At 45.9% G+C, this 20,774-nt stretch overlaps 1 protein-coding gene across 2 annotated transcripts in view; it reads right to left on the bottom strand.

Moving 5' to 3' along the window:
* Window positions 1-17,150, bottom strand: part of IYD (iodotyrosine deiodinase) — a 139,797-nt gene extending 122,647 nt beyond the window's left edge. The window contains exon 1 of one of the 2 annotated variants that reach the window (XM_069608125.1): window positions 16,876-17,150. In XM_069608125.1, the coding sequence (XP_069464226.1) occupies window positions 16,876-17,068 (193 nt within the window). In that variant the 5' untranslated portion in view covers window positions 17,069-17,150. The remainder of the gene's footprint in view (window positions 1-16,875) is intronic. The other variant, XM_069608124.1, reaches the window with a different exon arrangement.
* Window positions 17,151-20,774: the final 3,624 nt, after the last annotated feature.

Here is a 20,774-nt window from a genome sequence, read left to right as displayed (position 1 = left end):
TCCTCCTCATCGGCACACCATCTCCAGCCTTTTCCCTCACTCTCTGGCCGGCCTCCCTTGGCCCTCCTCCTCCCATGCACTTGCACGTTCTCAATGTCACTGGGCCTAGTAAGATCGTTTTTATGTTGTGCTGTGTTCTCCCTTGTTCCCCTCCCTTGCCTAGTCGCGCTCTGAAACACTTGTGTACGAGCGCGATACAAATAAAATATCATATCATATCATCATTGTGCTTTCACCATGCAGCAATGTCAAAATATCTGAATAGCCGCACAAAAGAGGCACAGGAGGCACTGGCCCACTGGCACATCTTCAGGGATGCCTGTCGACCAGTTCACCGCTGCTGCTTGCTTTGCCCCTCTCATAACCTCAATTACTAAATAGGTTTCATCAGGTTCCAGTCCACTGTTGAAAAGTTATCAACCCCAGAAGAGGTATGATAACCTTGCAAACATTTTCCTATACAGCACCATTAATAGCCATTTACAACGCTATAGAAGCCTCCCGGTCGGCCCCAACAACAGGGTTCTTTGAGGGGAGTCTGAATGACGCCTAGAATTACTGTCCATAGATCTCAATTTCTGTCTAGTGGGAGGGAGTAACGCCACAAGTCCTGAGTCTTTCTTTCCATTTTGGGACTTGTAGTGAAAATATTCACCAGAGCGCCACGATTATTACGCATGACATGGGATATCTTTCAGAACTCTGCTGTCCCGTACAGTTATAAACGAGGTGGCCTTGCGTGATTGCTCGCTGGAGTAGGGCCTTGCTTTGTACAACTTCTTTCTGCACAACTGTGTCCCTGAGAACTACTCGGATTAGGGCTGGATAAGGGGTGTATCGGCCACTTTCACTCCCTAAAAATAGGCAAATACTACCCAAAAATAAAACTAGGGAGTAACAATGCCCCCAACAAAAAATAGGAAACTGACACGTAGAACCATGTGTGCCCCTGCTTTCGCCAACACAGCTCCATGGATAAGTTTGTATCAGTAGTAAACATAATACTGCAGGAAGAAACTACTATTATAACTGCTGATAGGAAGACGTAAGCATGTATCTTTTAATGTGCACGAGTACCTAGGTGCAAAGAAATAATCATTACAACAATATTTTCGTTGTCCAGTTAAAACATATTTTTACTCGCTTGTAAAATACTCACATTGGGAAATGGATGTACATTTTTAGACCTCAAAAAATCATTTTTCTCCCAACTTTTAAAAATAGGGAGCAAAATACTCCCACTTCCAGATCTTATCTGGAGCACTGGGGCTGGAGCTGTGTTTTTGGTTGTTTGGAGGATTATTAAGAAAGAAGGAACTGGATAGATTCCCACAGAGCTCTCCCCCATATTTAGACATGAATATATAGTCGGAGGAAAAACGCTGCAAGGCTATTGTCTTTTTTATTCATTTCAAATGCCCACTTATACTGAGGTTTTCCACTGTAGCCCATGGAAGGTAGGCACGGAATTTTGAAATGCGCCTATTCACTCCCTCCATGCAAGGTTGCAAGTTTGTTGATAGATCATTGACCACACTAACTCCATAACAGGGCCTTTCCTCCACGTTAGACATGTGGTAAATAAGCTAAAACAACCTGCTTCCAGGAAACGCAGCTGATAAGGGATTCTGCAAACACTATCAGCACTTATGAGGCCTACTGTTCATGCCAGTGCACCTCATAAATTGGCTACCATTGCTTCACTCCAGTGGTAATAGTGCCAGATTTCGCCAGCTTCTAAGCGCTAGAATCTTAGGGGTTCTTAGTACCCAATGTAATGGTACTCAATGCATCGACCTTTGACAAAAGAAGGGCTGAGTAAGGCCGGGTGGGATTCGAACTTGAAAGGTGCAGCCTGGCCCCAGGGCAGGGCTGAGCGGTACCCACCCCGGCGGTTATGATTGGTAGTGTCTGAATAAATGTCATATATTTCAACATAGATAAGGCATATGAAAAAACGCTATGCCCTGCAGTTTATGACGCAGCTCCGCGTGGGTGATGCGGGTATAAACAAGATATTGCCAAAGAGCTCTTAAAGCTCACAAAAAAGTTACAACTAAATCAAAGCTTGTCCAATTTAGCTCATCCAAAGCTCTTTTGCATGCTGGTGCATAAAGTCCTGCATTCATAATGGGCAAAACAAAACTACAAGTACCAGGATGCAAAGGGAAAAAAAAGAATTGGATCAGATCACGGCTGACGTAGGACAATGCGTGAGCTCTTGAATATGTGAATAAGAAAACTAGAAGTAAGAAAGACAGCGATGATAAATGGTGACATAGAATGGAAAACCACTCAAAATGCACCCTTCTAAGGATCTCACACGTTCTGAAAGAGCTGGGAATATTTATTTTCGCCAAAGGGCACCATATTTTACACCAGTGGAATTTCTTTTCAAAATTGCCTGTCATGTCTCAAAGTCAATACATTATTGACAATTGTTCTCAGTGGCTCCGTTTCTTGGCACGGGCGGAGCTGTCGATGGCCCGGGGCACAGAGTGAAATAGCTCAGGGGGTGGGCGCAAGAAGGGGCCCACCCAGAAAGCTGCCATGAACGTCGAGGTCCAAGTCGGATAATCAAGGGAGACAGGCAGGGTAACTTCAGCGCCTGATAGGCACTTGCAGTGAGGGCTGCACGCACCTTTTCGCCAGCACAAGGGACACAGGCCACCCGCATCTTCGTCCAGCGGGGCATCAAAAGGATGCCGGCAGGACATGCCAATGGGGGATGTCCTTTCAACAAGTTATATGGAAGTGGGCAGTGCAGCGACGCCCAATAGCAATGAAAAGAATAATGATACACTGTTGTCTGAAGGCACGCACTGATTAAAATGTATGAATGCATTTAACATCTTTTGTGTACAGAGAAGGCAGACAAAACGGTTGCAAAATAAATCCGTCTGGCCTTTGGTAGAGCCATCATCTGTCAACAGAATGGATTTTCTTCAGTCCAGTTTTCAAGCCCCTTCCACCTCGTTCAGTTTCTGTGGTCTTTTTACGATACATTGCAAATGAAACGTGATAATCAGTTCTGTTCCATGTGTTCTACAGAGCTACACAAATCTTTTAGTGGTTAAAAGCGTCCACTTTAAAGCACGACTGCGCCAAAGTATTTGCTTAATGAAATGTACGATTTGTTATTTAGGCTGCCATACTGCTGCACATTTATATAATTTGCAAGTGGTTAGTGATCTAAATTAAATATTTCGGTAACGGATTCTGCTCTCCGATACATTTTTGCCTCTAAGATAATTCTCAGCTGCAATGACCAGTGATTTACTGAAGGTGTATACAGAGCCAGTAATTGCCCCCCTGAGGTCATGCTGTACACTGATACAAAAAATACTGAAGTACCAATTAATTAAATAATAATAACAGTAAATGAATACATCTTGCAGCATACCTATGTTCTGTTACCGCGCAGCAGGGCACTTACCGCATAGTAGGTAAATGACAAGGAGTTGTGGCACGAGGTTTGTGCTCAACAACCTAGTCCTTTTTGCGGTCATGACTAAAATTGACCACTGGCGAAGGTTCGATAGCAGTGGGAAGCTGAGCTGTTAGCATTTAATTCTCTTCTGCTTCCATATGCATCTTTCACACCATAGTGCCACTGCTTCCTCGTTCTCCAGGGAGAAACCCTCGGTCAAAAATGTTTTCCTTTTACCAGGCCTGGCAGAAAGGCCATCCTAAATAAACGGAGATGGAGGAAATTGGACAGAAGCACAGAGACTGGGCATTGGGGTAATGGTGATACTGACATTGGGAGGTTTCCAGGCAAGAAGATATCTGCCACTTTAAAATACCTTAAACGCACCTTTAGCATTGAGGACCGGGATCCGTAACAGACTTTCAAGCCGCCCTGACCCACCTCCTCGCAGACAACCTAAACAAATCCACCCTGGACATCCTCCTAGATGACCTCAATCTCAGCCTAAACGACCAGAAAGATTTCTCAGCAAACTCTCTGAACACAGCACTGGGAACCCTAGGGTTACAACAAGCTATCGCAGACCCCACCCATATCAAGGGCCGCACACTTGATTGGATAGCCCAACACAAGTGCCAAGTCACCATCAATGCATACACACCCCTGCCCTGGACTGACCACTATGTCATCCTCTTCGACATCACCACGGCTAAATCAGTCCACCGACCTGTGACACCCCTCCCGCCAGCCATTACTAGGAGCACTCGTCAACTGACCAAAGAGAGACTTGTACCCCACCTCACAGTGCCTGCCCTAGCACCACCCTTCTAGAAAGACCCTGAAGCCCTAATTCAAACATTTAACAATATCATTACTCAAGCTATAGACACCATCGCCCCACTCACTCTCAGGAAAGTCAAACGCACCAAGCACTCCAATGCTTGGTTCACCCCCAATCTCCTCGATATTCGCTTAAAAAAAAGAGAAGCACTCTCTGCCTGGAAAGCTAACCCTTGCGACTCCACTAAAAGTGAATTCAACAAAATTTCAAAAGAATACAAAATAGCCATCATCAAAGCCAAAGCCACCTCATTCAATACCAGGATAGACTCAGTGAGCTCCAATACCTAGGAGATCTTCTCCATATTCAGGGAGCTGGAAACACTGACCCCCCCCCCAACTCATCTCTAAAGATGAAGCCTGGTGGAACAGCATCCAAGATGCCATGCTCAGCAAGCTTGACACGCTACACAGCAAAATACAAGCTAACCAACAGTCACTTAACCACCAAGCGCCCCACATCCCGACTGACACTTCTGATAACTCACCCCTATTCTCCTTTAGAGAAGTCACCCACCGAACAGGAAGTCATAGCACTCATGAATTCTATCAAACCATCAAATTGCAAAGGTGACATCTGCCCAGCCACTCTCATTAAAGAATGCGTCTCCACACTTGCACCCTTCCTCACTGCCTTTATTAACACCTCATTTTCAACCAGCCTTGTCCCAGCTGCCTCAGTGAAGCATGGGTCCACCCCCTCTTAAAGAAATTCTTGCTGGACCCAACTGCACCGGGCAACTACAGGCCCATCACCATGGTTCCCTTTCTCCTAAAGATAATAGACAAAGCAGCCTACCTGCAAGTCCAACAGTTACTTGAAGCTAACAACCTACTCGGTCTCAGGCAGTCTGTCTTTTGCCCAGGTCACAGAACTGAAACAGCCCTAACAGACCTCAAGAACCAAATGGACGACATTAGAGACTCTGGCAAACCCGCCCTACTACTCCTCCTTGAACTCTCGGCAGCCTTTGATCTCATCGACCACAAAACCCTGTGCCAACACCTCCCAACTTCCGCATATTTCTCGCCCAATGCTATAGCATGGATCACCTCATTCCTCCAAGGTACAGCTAAGAGAGTCTTCTCAGACCTAGCCTGCACACACCCCCACACCATCCAATGTGGAGTCCCCCAAGGCTCATGCATATCACCAACCTTGTATAACATTTTCACTAGGCCTCTGTTCTGCATCCTCGACTCACTAGGCATCACTTATACAAACTACGCCGAAGATACAAAGGTCCTCCTAGCACTTTCAGGTGACTTCCAGGCTGACTCCAAAACCCTTAACACTGTCTACTCCACTATCCAAAATTGGATGGCCCATAACTGGCTCTGTCTAAACAGAGACAAAACGGAACTACTTCTAGTTGGGTCTCCTGAAACACTAAAGAAACTTGACACTCAATAGAACGCCTTTAACATCGACAACATACAAATCCCAGTTTCCCAGGCCGTTAAAACCTTGGGAGTCTACTTAGACTCCAACCTCTCTATGACAAGGCAAGTAAATTCCATCACCTCGTCAGTGGCATACCACTCCAAACTCCTCACCACAGCTAGACCTTAACTTACAATGCAAAATTGCCTGACTATAGCTAGAGCTACAATTGGGCCCCGACTCGATTACTGCAACACCCTCCTGGCTGGAACCTCCACAAAGAATATTGATAAACTACAAACTGTCCAAAATAATGCACTCTGGGCTGCCATTGGTATCCCCAGAGGGGAACACATCTGAGCTGCCAGGAAACAAGCCCACTGGCTACCCGTCAAAGAATGCGTCCTATTAAAACATTGCCCCACACCCACAAATGCATCCACCACGCAGCACCTCAATACCTTTCTCAGAGATTCACTAGACCACTCACAGAAAGACCCACCAGAACCCCATACACCAACCTTCTCTCAGTGCCTAAGGTCGCTAGAGTGTGGGCAGGAGGCTCCAGCTTCGCATTCGTCGCTGCAACCCAATGGAACTCCCTGCCACCCAACCTCAGAGGTATCTCATCCCACGTAGCCTTCTGCAAGGAAATTAAAACATGACTGTTCATCTAAATTCTCTGAATACTTACCCTTCAGGGCCCTAAACACACTGAACCGACCAGCATGTGTCACAACTTTTCATCCAAGTAACTTTGCATGTGTATACTATTCCAACCATGTACTTGTAACCTGCTCCAACATTGCTACACCTCATGTAACCAGTATGCAATGCCATAAACTGTAATTAAGTCACTCTCTTATAACAGCGCCTCGATGCCCTTGGGCTGCCAGTGCGCTTTATAAATACAAATAAATAAAATAAAATAAATAAATAGGACAACACATTGGGCCTCATTACAACAGTAGCAGTACAGTGATAATGGTGCCGGTAGTGCTGCCGGCGGCGTTATCACTGTACCGCCACATTACAAGTTCTGCTCGCGGTCTGCACGCCTGGTCAGACCAGGAGTGCAGAGCGGCACCCACGAGCAGAACAGGATGGTAGCAATGGTACCGTTATTACGGTACCGCTGCTGCCATCCCCCCCATTCCCATCGAGCCCTATGGGGGCTGAAATGGGAATGGGGACGTACCGGCTCTGGGTCCCGCGAAAGGGGAATTACCGGGCACGCCAAGGTCGGAATGGCCCAGTAATTCCCCTTTTGCGGGAACCGGAGACAGACCAGAGTTTGGGGGTAGCCATGCCCTTATCAAGGGCATGGCTACCTCTAAACTTGTAATGAGGCCCATTGACTGATTTGGCTTGTAGCCTAGTCAACCAGTTCCTGAAATGTTAAGTTATATGGCATTTTCAACTGCACAACATCTGCTGGGTGGCTTCTCAGCACTAGTACTCAGATCAATGACATGAGACTAACATTGGTCAGATACATACTAAGCTGAAAAGAGGTGTGTTTTAATAGTATTTTTAAAAAAACAAGGCAGTGACTTATTTCCAAATGAAGATGAAGATTGTTACACAGTCGTGTGACTTGTATGATGAAACTCCTACTGTCCAAATGAGTATGTATGGTTCATGGTTACAAACATTTTAATGTTAGGGTGCGTGTTGTGAACTGTGATGTGAGCATGAAGCCATGTGTCTGTTATGAACTTAGAGATCCACACATAAAGTCCTTTTATCACTGACTTGTTTATCAAATATATAGATCTCAGATCACTGTTATATTCCAGAAATGCTCTGTGATTAAATGCAAAGCATACAGGAACCCTCATTGGTGCTATTTGTCCGCTTTCCCACTCTCATAAAGGTATTTTGAAAGAGTGCAATAAGAGTGTACCAGACTGTCCATCTTGGAAGGATAACCTACTATCAGAAGATAATTCATGTGCTTAGTTTAGTATTGCCCTTGCGAAATAAAGTGAGGTGGTACGAACAGAATGCCTGCAACACATGGCCAGTGGTCAGTGAAGCATCAGACTCTGGCAGGCTGGTCACACCGCAGTGTGCCAAAACGGACAGTCTGAAACTGCATTCAGGCAAGGTCTTCCGTAAGAGCAGGTGACAGAAAAAACATTTACTTGGGCAGCAACAGCTGTGTTTTCACACTAGATTTCTTCTGTAAAGTACTTGAATTACAATGTGATTAAAACAGCTTCATTTATATAGCAATTATATATTGATATTAAGGAGGGGATTTGTCCCACGACACAGAGGTGTAGGTTGAGAGTGATGTGTGCCCATCGTGGAATGGGAGAATAGTGTTTCGCCCCTTCATATAAAAATTCTCTACAATACAGTAAGTAAACGATGCCACACAGTGTGAATATCGCTTTAGGTTTTCATTTTGTAAGTTGCATCCGCTCCTAGATGAGTACTACAGCACAAATGTATTTTATCTTATCGCCCGTTTTAACGGACTCCTAAAATTGACATACTGTCAAGAACACGTGCAGCCTATATTATCTGCATCCTGACTCTAGCGCATGCACAAGCATTTGCCACAGAGTAAGTGATGTTTTTAATGTTCTTCACTCGATGTAACATTGCTACCATGATACACCTTACTTCATCCTGTCCATGAGTTCTCACGATGGACTCTCCCTCCATCTACCAGAATCTAATCGCTGGGATTTCCGGTGACCTACCACACCGCCGCCCCTACGCAGAAAAACTGTAGGAAGTGTGTACAGTTCTGTAAAAAATTCACTACCCCCTTCTAGGTATGTGATATTTCTTCTATATCTCACATTGAATTAAGCATTTAGATATTGGCTAATATGAATTTGGACATTTCATCTCTCTCTTCATCCATCCCTCTCTCTCTCTTTGTCCCAGTTGACCTCTCCTCTCCCTATAAGTAACACTAGAGAGGGATCAAGATGCAACTGGCGTGCCATTTGCTGACTGTACCTATGAAAACTAATACGGGTGGATCCTGAAGGTGCTTGGTGAGGAAACCAACAGTTGTCTAACAATTGTTAATTAAAACATGATCATATAACCATCCCCTAGCCCAAATATTATTTACTCAATGTCCCTTCCTTTTCTGTTATGTGATCCCTTCCAGGGTACATGGTCCTGAACAAGGCGGTATATCTCTCTCTGCCAAAACGCTGTTAATGCGTCGACCTTGGATAAATCTCGCAATCACATTGCACCGTTTTCTAGAACATTTATATTTGAATTATGTTGTAATTGAGAATTTGGTTCTATTTGTTGCTCACCTACTATCCTGTGTCTTATCACTACCAGGTGATTGGTAGTTAAACTATGATATTTTGTTAACTTGCTAATGTGAATATGTATTTCTAAAAAAAAAATCATTGAATAAACATTTGATTATATCAGAATGTATTAGATATAACCTTAGCTATCATTCCTTAGTGATATAGGATTGACATGCATAAGAAACAGATCCAGATGAATAACTAAATAATAAATAGACCCGTGTCACTCTGGTAGGACCCCTTCTGTTGTATAGATATCTTAATGTCCCCACTCCTGCCAGTGTGGGCAACACTGCCTGGCATCCCCAAGCGAGGCCGGGTAACTTCTGCCCCTTGGCAGCAGGCCAAAGAGAGGGGCAGCACCACCCCCCTCTGGCCTGCTCCCTTCTATCCCCCAACAGCAAGGAGACACGCAGTCTACTCTTTGCTAAGTGCAGGAAGGGTCAGTTGTGAAAGGACACCTCACCCTTCCACAATAACAAAAGGGGAAGCAAGGTCAGCCATGCAGGGAAACAACAAAGATGAGCCCCCCCAAGGGCTCAGGCAGTCGGCTGCAAGATGGCCTGGGGGCTGGCCTCACAGCCCCCACACATACACTACAAAGACCCAGGGGCAGCCCAGGGTCCAATATAAGGAGCTGCTTGCAGCTCAGAACGACACAAGCTGTTTGTGGACCCTGCACGGTGACCCAAACAGCCAGAGAGTTTGCTGTGTACTCAGCGTCTCTCTCTGTTTCGAAGTTTACTGTGCTTTCAGTGTCTTTCTCTATATTTATAACAAAGTTCGCTGTCTGCGCAGTGTCTTTGTCTGCTTTTCGGATCATATTCCTGTTCAAACGCACCGGAGGGTGGAGCGAGTCACGCAATAAAAATATTCCAAGAAGCACGGGTGGATGAATATCCAGCGCAGCGAGCAGAAAGGGAACCCAGCACAGGTGGTGGCTTTTTCACGACTACAATTTCAAAGTAAGTCAGCCCCCCACGTTACCGCTGTTGCCCAGCTACAATGCTCTGGAGAAAGCCAGAGACCAGAAAAGTATATTTTTTGCTCATTAAGTTTGGAAGCAACCCAGCGCAGAGCAACGAAAGGATAAGGTCCACACAAGCGAACGTTTGTTATCAGATAAGACAATTATAATGCAAGTTTAATGCGAGAATAAAAACACACGTGGGCAATGTTTATAAATACTAGCTGATTTGGATTAGCAGCAGGGCTTTACATGAGAATGTTTAAAGAAGCATTTGCTTTTAATACGGATAGTTCAATAAGGAGAAATAAGACCCGGGCAATTAAGATGGCTTTGCTTTTCTTGGCACAGAAGTCTGAACCATAAAATAGTATTATGAACAATTAACTAGACAAAGCGGGCATTGAGACATTAGCAGGGAAGCAGAAGTGGGCAGAGGAACACTCGTAGAAGTCTTTTAGCTTGGCCTACAAAGACACATTGGCCTAAGACGAAAAACAACAGTTTCCCAGGTCACAGCACACAATTACCTAGGACGGATAACAGCAACACCAAAAAAAGTTTAGTAATTTCTGCACAACCGTCACAAGGCCCCGGCGCCTATTTATTAACAATTTCAGATGTTTTACAATCCAAAAATAGGCCACACCAAGGGAATACCACTTTAGATAACAAAGATTTTGTTTATTTTGAACAGGGGGGAAGCATGGCACCCAAAATAAAGCCCCAGGAGCCCAAACAGTGACAAGAAAACAGAAAATCACCATACCTGCAGGCAGCAATTGAGGCAGCCGAGCATTATGGATGGGCCTGGGTCAGAGAGCATTTATACGGGATACCAAAGGAAGGGGTGACACCACCAACTGGGGAAGAAGACAGCCCCCCCAGCAAAGAAGAGCAAGCAGGGCACTCTTGACAAAGGTAACAAAGCAGAAAACTGTCATTATTGTTTGAAAATATGAAAGAGATGCAACAGATGATTACAGAAATCAGGGACAAGCAACAGGCTCCCAGCGAGCCAGAAGGGGCACCAGGCCGGAACATACCCCTGGAACCCACAATAATTATAGATCCCATAACTCACATAGACCCCCTGGCACCAGCGGCCACGCCAACGGGGCCAGAACCAACAAGGCCTCTAAAGGCATGGGCCACGCCCACCCCAAACAACACAGGCCTGACAGACACCAAAAACAGCGCCACCGCAGATATTATGATATTTAGCAGTGCAGAGTTACATTTAAAACTGAAATCTTTCAAAACAGAAATACTCAACAGGTATAAAAAAAAATTCTCTGGCATGGAACATAGATATAACAATCAAAGAGTTCATTTGGGCAAAAGAATTCTTTGAAATATTCTCGCTTATCGAGGTGCAGCGCAAAGGGAAGGATGCTTTCAGCGATCTCAAAAAGATCAAGGACAAGGCCATAGCCAGGAATGCACAAGTAGAACTGAACTGGGACAATTGGTCAAAATCATTTGCCATTCTAGCAACAATTTTTATGGAAACATTTCCAGGGGACGGAATAAAGCTATGGGCATATGCGGATAAAATCAGAGAGGTTAAAACGGCCCACAAAGGGAAGGGGTGGCTAGCATATGACATAAGATTCAGAAGGAACATGTCGGAAAGACCAGCAATAGAATGGGATGAGGTGCAACATGATCTATATATTTTGAATGCCAAGCCTCCATCAGAGGAGGAAGTGGCCCAAGCAACGGGCAAGATGATAAAAAACCCACAAGGGGGAAACAGGAATAATGAAAATGAAAAACATAGGAAGGAAGAGCTGCCCTTTTGGAAAAACCAGCCTTGGGGGGCTAGGAAAAAACCTGCGGGCAGAATAAAGCCCACAACGCCTCAAAATCCACCATCCCATGTAGGAATTACGGTAAAAATCAATGCTCATGGGGAAAGGAGTGCTGGTATAAGCATAGCTGCGCCAACTGCAATGGGGACCACCCAGCAAGCAGCTGCACCAGATTACCCTAAAATAATACCAAAAAAGAAGAGCAATAGGAACACAAACCCCCCAGGTCTGACAGCAGGTAGAACTCCCATCAACCCAGATCATTTTCGTGAAGCATTGGCAAACTATCCTGACGAATTAATCAGCTCAGCAATCAGGCAGGGTTTCAAGGAAGGTTTCACTATTCCTTTCAAAGGAGAAGGGTCCCAGAAAATCCTCAGGAACTGGTCTCAGCTCGGGACAATCCCAAAATAGTAAGAGAAAAAATAGAAAAAGAACTACAGTTAGACAGAATTGGAGGCCCCTGGAATAGAATGCCGTTCCTGGACTACCTAGTGTCTCCCCTAGGTATAGTACCCAAAAAAGAACCCGGGAAGATGAGGCTAATACACCATTTGTCTTATCCCAGGCGACACTCCCTCAACAACGGCATCCATCCCACTGAATCAGCAGTCACCTAGATACAATTTCAGGAAGCTTTAAGGCTAATACTGCAGCAAGAATGCCCTTATGGCCAAACTAGATATTGAATCCGCTTTCAGGCTACTACCTGTCCACCCAAGCTCACAGCAATGGCTAGGTTTCACTTTTGATAAAAAAAATGTATGTGGAAAGATACCTCACCCATGGGTTGGGCAGTGTCCTGCGTACTATTCGAACAGTTCAGATCCTTTTTTCAATGGGCCTTTCAGAAACAAGTACCAGGAGTCAGGGTAGTCCACTATTTGGATGATTTTATGGTAATGGGCCCATCAAATTCAGAAGAATGCAATAGGGCACTGACCGACTTGGAAAAAATGGCTGCACAATGGGGCATCCCATTGGCAGCCGAAAAAACAACTAAGCCATCCACCAACATTATCTTTCTAGGAATAGAGATCGACATAATAGACGGCCTAAGTAGAATCCCGAAGGTAAAAATATTAGAACTTTTGTGGAAAATTGAAGAGCTAAGCGCATAAAAAACAAGGGCACAATAAGGGAATTACAATCATTGGCAAGCAGCCTCAATTTTGCAGCCACGATCATTCTACAAGCCAAGGTATTTTCAAGGAGCCTAGAGTTCTAAACCAAAAATTGCACCAAACCACACCTACACATCAGGCTGGGCAGAGAAGTGAAGGAAGATCTAAAAATATGGGGGAATTTCCTCAGAAAATTCAACAGGGCCACACTTTGGCGCACGCCATTGAACACAGGAGACAAAAGGGTTCTCTTCCCGGAAGCAGCAGGAAGCAAAGGCTTCAGGGCCATACTGGGCACCGACTGTGTGGCTGCGCAATGGCCCGAGGCTTCGCACAAAGCAGGATGGACAAAAAAAACACTTATTCCCCATATGGCTAACCATACACATATGGAGCAGGCAGCTGGCTAACACAGAACTCATGGTTTGGTGCGCCAATATGTCAGTGGTAGGAATTTTGAACAGAAGAACCACCAAATGCCATTTGGTGCTCAAAGTACTACGAGCCATCACAACGGTCACACTGCATGAAAATATTTTTGGCAAAGCAAAGCACATCGCTGGAGCAGATAATAACATTGTCGACGCTTTATCTCGCTTTCAGTGGGCAAGATTCCGTGAGCTAGCGCCTCACGCCCAAGAAAAGATGACATCGATCTCAGCGGAATGCTGGGCGATAATGGGAAACTAGAAAAGTCTGCATCAAGGCTTGCGCCCGAGGGCCAAGGCCAGGATCAACAACCAGGCACCTTAAAAACGGGTGCCAGCAGCATGCTGCCCACAGAAAGAATGAACCCTGCAACGGGGTTCCTAGAAAAGATGGTAGAGAAAGCCTTAGCAAGCAGAACTACAACTCAGTACAGTAAGTGCTTACAAACGGTTCTTAGAACTGGGATAAACCATGTAGAATTAATTACAATAAAAGATATAGAAATCTTTTTAAAGTGGGCGCACAATCAAGGTTTTAAAAAGGATTGAGCGAAAAGGCACCTCGTAGCAATATCTTATTTTTCAAAACTACGGGGTGACTCAGACCTCACACAAAGCACGTTAATTTCATATGCAATGAAAGGCTGGGGTAAACTAGAGGGACCCCAGGTAGATACCCGTCGCCCATTAGATTTTGTCAAGCTAGTAGAAATAGCAACCCTATTGGACAGCATATGCTCTCACCCATATGAAACATTATTATTTAAAACAGCATTCTTTCTCGCCTATTTTGGGGCTTTCCGGGTGGGAGAAATCAGTGCCTCCAGCACAAAAGCCAACAATGGTCTAGGCATTATGGAAACAAGGGTCATACAGGACAGCGTCAGTATAGAGGTACAATGATCCAAAACCGGGGCAAAAAGAGTCAACATTTGCTGCATTGACGATGCACCAAATTGCCCGGTGTGCATCACTAACCTATATTATGCACAACACCCCAAATTGGGGGGGGGGAGATTCCTAATCCACAGGGACACAGCAATGTTAAGTCACTACCAAGTTAAAGGGGTGCGGATGAAAGCAATCGCAAAAGCGGGGTGGAATCCAAAGGATTTCGGCACCCACTCATTCAGGATCTGGGCAGCAACCTCAGCATGGCAAGGAGGTTTAGGCTTCCAACAAGTAAAAAACATAGGGGGGTGGAAGTCAGATTGTTACAAGAGATACATCAGACCAGAACTAATATAGTTCTGCCACCACCCTCATCCCTCCATACCCCCTCCATTCTTACTCCCACCTTTTTTCTCCCCAGTAAGAACATCCGAGCGGGACCCACCCCTAAAATCAGCCTGGATAGTCGGGCACTCGTTTGTATTCAGGACAGGGTTTGGGCCAAAGAAACTAAAGACGGCCCAGCTTTCAGGAACACTATTGCATCCTGGTGGGGCTACAGAGGCCTCCACTGGCCAGACTTCCATGACAAGCTAGCCGACCTAGTTGCATACAGAGACCTGTCAGAATTCTTGATAATACATTTAAGCAGTAACGACCTGGTAAACATGGGCAGAAAATCTTTATACAAAGAAATATGTGCCTCGCTATTAGGCATTGCACACAACTGGAGGGACACGGAAATCTATTTTTCAGCAATTCTGCCTAGAAAAATATGGCAGGGGGCCACCTGTTACAAATCAGTCAACAACTCTAGGAGAAAGTTGAACAGAAAGCTGGAGAAATTCTGCATAAGCAGAGGGTTGGGCTTTATAAAACACCCAGCAAAACACTGGGTGATCCCGACCTGTTTCACAAGGATGGCACGCACCTATTGGGGCACGGCAGGGAATAATTTTATAGAGAAATCAACAGTACTTTAGCTACCAGAGGCTGCAAATAACATAACTTTTGGCTGAACACAGGCAGATGATAACCTACCTGAGTGTGACGGCACGGGCCTGAGGGGGTAACCTCATGACCTGGTGCCCAAAAGTAATATATGATTATTGATATGCAAATATTGTTTATGGTCCATAACCATATCTGTTGCAATAAAGACCTATGGCCTTTTATTGCCAATATTTGACCAAATGTTGTGGTGTAATAAATTATGGCGAGGGAGGGGGTCGACCAGACACACACCCACACCCCAACACAACAAATGTAAGTTTGCCTGCATATGTGTCCAGCAGTTAGGTGCAACGTTGCCGGGCATCCCCAAGCGAGGCCGGGTAACTGCTGCCCCATGGCAGCAGGCCCAAGAGAGGGGCAGTACCACCCACGCCTGGCAATGCTCCCCTCTCTCCCCCAACAGCAAGGAGACACGCAGTCTACTCTTTGCTAAGTGCAAGAAGGGTGAGGTGTGAAAGGGTACCTCACCCTTCCACAATAACAAATGGGTGCTAAGCACACAGTGGAAGCAAGGTCAGCCAGGCAGGGGAACAACAAAGATGAGCCCCCCCAGGGGCTCAGACAGTCGGCTGCAAGCCGGTCTGGGGGCTGGCCTCACAGCCCACACAGATACACTACAAAGACCCAGAGGCAGCCCTGGGTCCTATATAAGGAGCTGCTTGCAGCTCAGAAAGACACAAGCTGTTTGTGGACCCTGCACGGGGATCCAAACAGCCAGAGAGTTCGCTGTGTACTCAGTGTCTCTTTTTTTATTTTCCGCAAACCCTCCCACCCTACAAAAAGGGAGAAGAACAACGGAAGGAAAACCAGGACACCGTACGGTGACCACAAGAAGTCGTGTGACAAAGAAGGCGGCAGGGCCTGAGGGGGTAACCTCAGGACCTGGTGCCCAAAAGTAATATATGATTACTGATATGCAAATATTGTTTATGTTCCATAACCATATCTGTAACAATAAAGACCTACGGCCTTTTATTGCCAACACTTGACCAAATGTTGTGGTGTAATAACTATTAGCGAGGGAGGGGGTCGACCAGACACACACCCACACCCTAACACATGAAATGTAAGTTTTCCTGCATATGGGTCCAGCAGTTATAGGGGCAACCTTCTCTTTTGTTATTCTGCCCGAGCTCTCAGCATACTCCTGGCCCAGGGTTAGCGTGTCCTGGAGCTGTCAGCGCGCGGCAGTTATGCAGATTCCACACATCACTGCGAGCAACCCCGCAAATCGTGGCTTTGCTCTTTGCCTTCTAGTACGTGAAGTTTGGCGTTCGACATCACTGTTTAAATGAAGGTCTATAGATACCCAAATCACAGAAAAACGGGACTGTGAACACTGGATGACTTCAGATCTAGTCCTAATAACAATGCGAGGGGAGCCATTGACGTATGAAATGGCGAGTGACAACCACGGGAAGTAAACAGATGTTAAAGAGAAAAATGCACGTTTAATTCAATTGCTCTTACCCTATCGAAAACAAGTGTGCAGGACAAAAGGAATCTGCCTCTTGGCAGAGTAATCATTATCAAAGAAAAAGCATATGGAGAACCAGGGTAAACACTCGTGATGAGCACATGTCAAACCTTTGCCATTGTTTCCCCACCGGTTGCGTAGAACGTCATGCGGTGGTGCCGTTACGCACGAGTCACAGAGAGCGTTCTGTATAAGCGGTAAGCGCCTCACCTTCCTCCTCTAAATGTAGGTCGGTGCTGTCCTGCAGGTCTTCGTCCACCCAGGGGCGAGATTCCTGGGGGACTTTCTGGCCGCTGTCCTCCTTCTTTCCCGGAGTCCTGCTGCTTCGCAGTAGGGCGACAATAAGAATGCATATAATTGCCACAAACACTGGAGTAAACGAGGAAAACAAGGCCAAGGGCATGGTTTCTTTTATAGGGCAGTCGGCGGCGCTGCACTGCTCGCAGTTCTGCTTCTGTACTGGGAGAATACAAAGGTTGCAGTGGGCGTGGGAGACTCGTAGCAATAGGAAAAGGGGTGGAACAAAACGCTCCATGTGGAAACGTCTGGCAAGACTGCTATTCCTTCGTCAGGTGGTGGTGGGACGTAGGAGGGGCACGCGCTGGCAAAAAAGCCATAGGCAGAGATCCGCTTACTTAAACATCTGTTATTGCTGCACTCAAGACCGTTAGGAAACTGTTGCAGACAACAGACATATGTACCCATTGCCATCAATCTCTGCTCAGAGTAGCACATACAATCTCTACATTAGGTCCTTCATCTGGAGAGGGCCACATACACCTAGGGCCTGATTTATAAAAGTGTTTTTCAATGGGAAAATACCATTGGAAAACGCTTTGGAAATCAAAGTATTAAAAGGTAGCGCAAACGAAAGGAGCGCAGAGAATGCGCTTGTTTTATTTCTTCCACTTTTAGAAGTGCTTAGGGGAACTTAGTCTGAAATATGACCTGGGCATTGCAGGAGGGGCTGGACATGGGTGCCAAAAAGTACTATCCAGCCATCTTGCATACATTAGTGTTGGGTGCTGGCGCATCTCACCCCTTGCGCCCCAAAAGGTTTTGAGAATCTGGCCCTCACAGCATCTGTAGGCAACCTGCTGCTCTCCTGATGTGTTGGCCTACAACTCCCATCAGCCCAAGTCAGTATAGTAATTGTTCCAGGATCATGGGAGTCGTGGTGCAAACAAGCAGAGGGCCAGAGGTTGCCTACCCCTAAAGATATGAGAGACTTCACATGAGATATCATGCCCATCTGAAAAATGATGTCACAAAATAAATATTGATTTTCCCGGAGGCCAGGGTTAAAGTCCACCAGTGTTGTCTATTCCCTTGCGAAATATATCTCTGCCCAATGCATTAGTATTAGGTAAAACATTATATCTTTGTGTTGAAGGAGTCAGAATCATATATGTAAACCATAATTCGTTAGCGTAAAAAATACATCTTTAATAAGGAGACAAAACAGGAGAGGAAAATGTCCAATCCATTGCAGACTGTAATGAAACAAACATTGTTCAGCATAACTTATGCATCCATGAGAATAAAACCCATCGACCATTCAGTGAAAAGAGAAACGAAGCACTGTAAAAGCCAATAGTTTTTGCTTGGGTCTCATCCAAACAGGTGCTGCCCTGCTCAGCCAGAACTGTCAAGGACAACATTGGGCCTCATTAGAAGTTTGGCAGTCCGGAAACAATGGTGCCGGTAAGCCTATCGGCACCGTTGTTTCCGGACCGCCAAACTATGGGTTTGCCTGCCGGAGCCGCTGTGACCAACAGGTCTGATCCTGCCCGGGCACAGTGGCCACGATAGGCAAGCCATCACAGAAGCACCGGCATAGTTAACAACGGTGCCGGTGCTTCCATGGTCCCCATTTCCATAGAGGACTCTATGGGAATGGGGACTTACAATTTGCTGGCGCGTGACTTCCCGGACTGCCGGGGTTGTAATCACCCGGTGTTACCGGGAAGTCAGGCACCAGTAAATCATTCCGAGTCCGGTGGCAACCTGCCGGTAGCTCCGGCAGGGTTACTGCCGTACTCGGAATGAGGCCTGTTAGGGAGAATTCACATTTCTGTGCTAATTCCCTTTTACCTTAGAGACTGCCAGCTCTTTTGCTGGACTTGAGTGCTTTAAATGTTTACCTTGGAGTGAATGAGACCTTTTTCTCACTCTCTCATGTATTTTTATCTGATTTGGATTCTGTGTTTCTTTTGGTTTTGGAGTCTGACAAACTCTATAGACATCACCTTTTTGTATTGTGACACACAGCACCGTCAGTGCAGTGTCCCAGAGAAGTCCTTTGGATTTCTCTTGAGGTTTAAATACCTTCTCTTGGGTAAACTACTGTTCCCAAGAGTAGTAAAGTGAACTTGACTTTACTTACTAGTTTTTCCTATGTGGGGCCAGTACAAACTATCTTATGTGGAAGTACTGGGGGGGTTACTTAGTAGCCCTCTTACCTACTTTCTCATGTAAAATTTTTATGTTAACCACACTACAATTAATGGCTGGTGGCAGTGGTTTAATTTTCCTACCATTGTGCATTTTTACCACAGGCTGAACCCTCAGCTGCAGTATTGCACCCATGGGTGCCCATTTTGTTAAAATGGCCCATGCCTTTTTTTTCCGCCATTTCTTGCTTGTGAGGTCTTTCTTGGGTTTACTCTACACGCCAAGCCAGGTTTGGTCCCGTTGTTCATTTTGACTTTGGCGGGCTTCAGTGCAGGAACCACCTCTGGCACCAGCGTGTCTGGCAGGGCAGGAAGCAGGGGAGGTTCCCAAAACTCCCTGTGCTTAGTCTCCTTGGTTACAGGAATGCACTCAAAGGTAATTGGCTGGCTGGCTGTCCTTGGAGGACAGCCACCCTGCTGTGTGAGTGACAGTTAGGCTTTGAATGAATGGGAGAAACCTGCATAAAAGGCGAGGTCTTTTTGCAAGGAAGGCAGAGTCGACCACTGGACGAAGGACCAAAGAAGAAACTGGAAGAGAAACTTGCTGCAGCCTCCTGGACGGTTGGCTTGCCTGGTGAAGCCCTGCTGCAGTGCTGAAGCTCCTATATTCATATCGACTAGAGAAGCCCGGAATGGACGTCTTGTTCCCTTGGGGTGGTGGAACCAACTGACCCCAAGACGAACTTGACTGGAACCCTCTCCCTGCTGGCTGTATTTCTACGCTGTGGTTGGAACCGAATGCCAGGGGACAGGAACACCAGGAATGAGTGCATCGTCTTTAAGCCAGACCCGAGCTCCAGAAAGATCCTGAGGACCCTGCCGAAGTAGGGTGACCCAAGCCTGAGCCACCTCAACAGAGTGCTGGACCCCATAATCAAGGGGAGCCCACAAGGTGTCCAAGAACTGCAATGGTGCTATTTGCTGGTAGCAGAAACTGCAAAGTGCCGCTGATCTGAAGTAAGCCCATTGCTGCCGCCGACCTTCAAACCGCAGTGCAGGAGTCCCCAGATGTCCTCCCTCTTGTACCCATGAATGAAGCCCAGGTACACAGGATCAGCAGTACTGCAACAGGAACAAAGCTAGCTGGACCCTTTTCTTCAGACCTAGGGTACTGTCTAACTAGGGGTACTTACCTCTTGTTGTTTGTAGCTTGCATGCTCTGACTGGCGACTTGCATTAGCTGCCCTTTGCAGAGTTGCTTGCATCTTTGCTCTTCACACTTTGCCCAGCTTGTGGCCCAACAGTGATTCTTTTCTGCAACATTGTGCAAGACCTTTGTGCTATACACAAGAAGTGCCCCAGCTCCCCTAGACCTTATTCAATTGACATGTTCTCTCCTGGCTCCCTGCAGACTCTTCTTACCCTCTGACTTTGTGTTTATCCTTCCCTAAAAAAGTCATACATAAGTTACTTGTATATCTGAGAAAGGGTTAACCTATATTTCATTGGAAGATTTAAAAGCACTTACCTGTTCAGGGAACTTGCTAACCTTTGTTCCTTACCTAATCTATTCCTTTAGCTACAATCTCAGTATTGCATTTAAGTGCTAAAAGTGATGTCCAGAATGTCCTAGTAATTGAAGACACTTCAGGGTGTAAGAAGTGTGTGGTGTGACATCCCAAAAGGGTATCTACTTACTTAACTGAAACTGAAGGA

Source organism: Ambystoma mexicanum, chromosome 4q (assembly GCF_040938575.1).
Source record: "Ambystoma mexicanum isolate Mex_15411 chromosome 4q, UKY_AmexF1_1, whole genome shotgun sequence".
NCBI classification, from domain to species: domain Eukaryota; kingdom Metazoa; phylum Chordata; class Amphibia; order Caudata; family Ambystomatidae; genus Ambystoma; species Ambystoma mexicanum.
The sequence above is the reverse complement of the archived record's forward strand: the minus strand, read 5'-3'. Positions and strand labels throughout refer to the sequence as shown.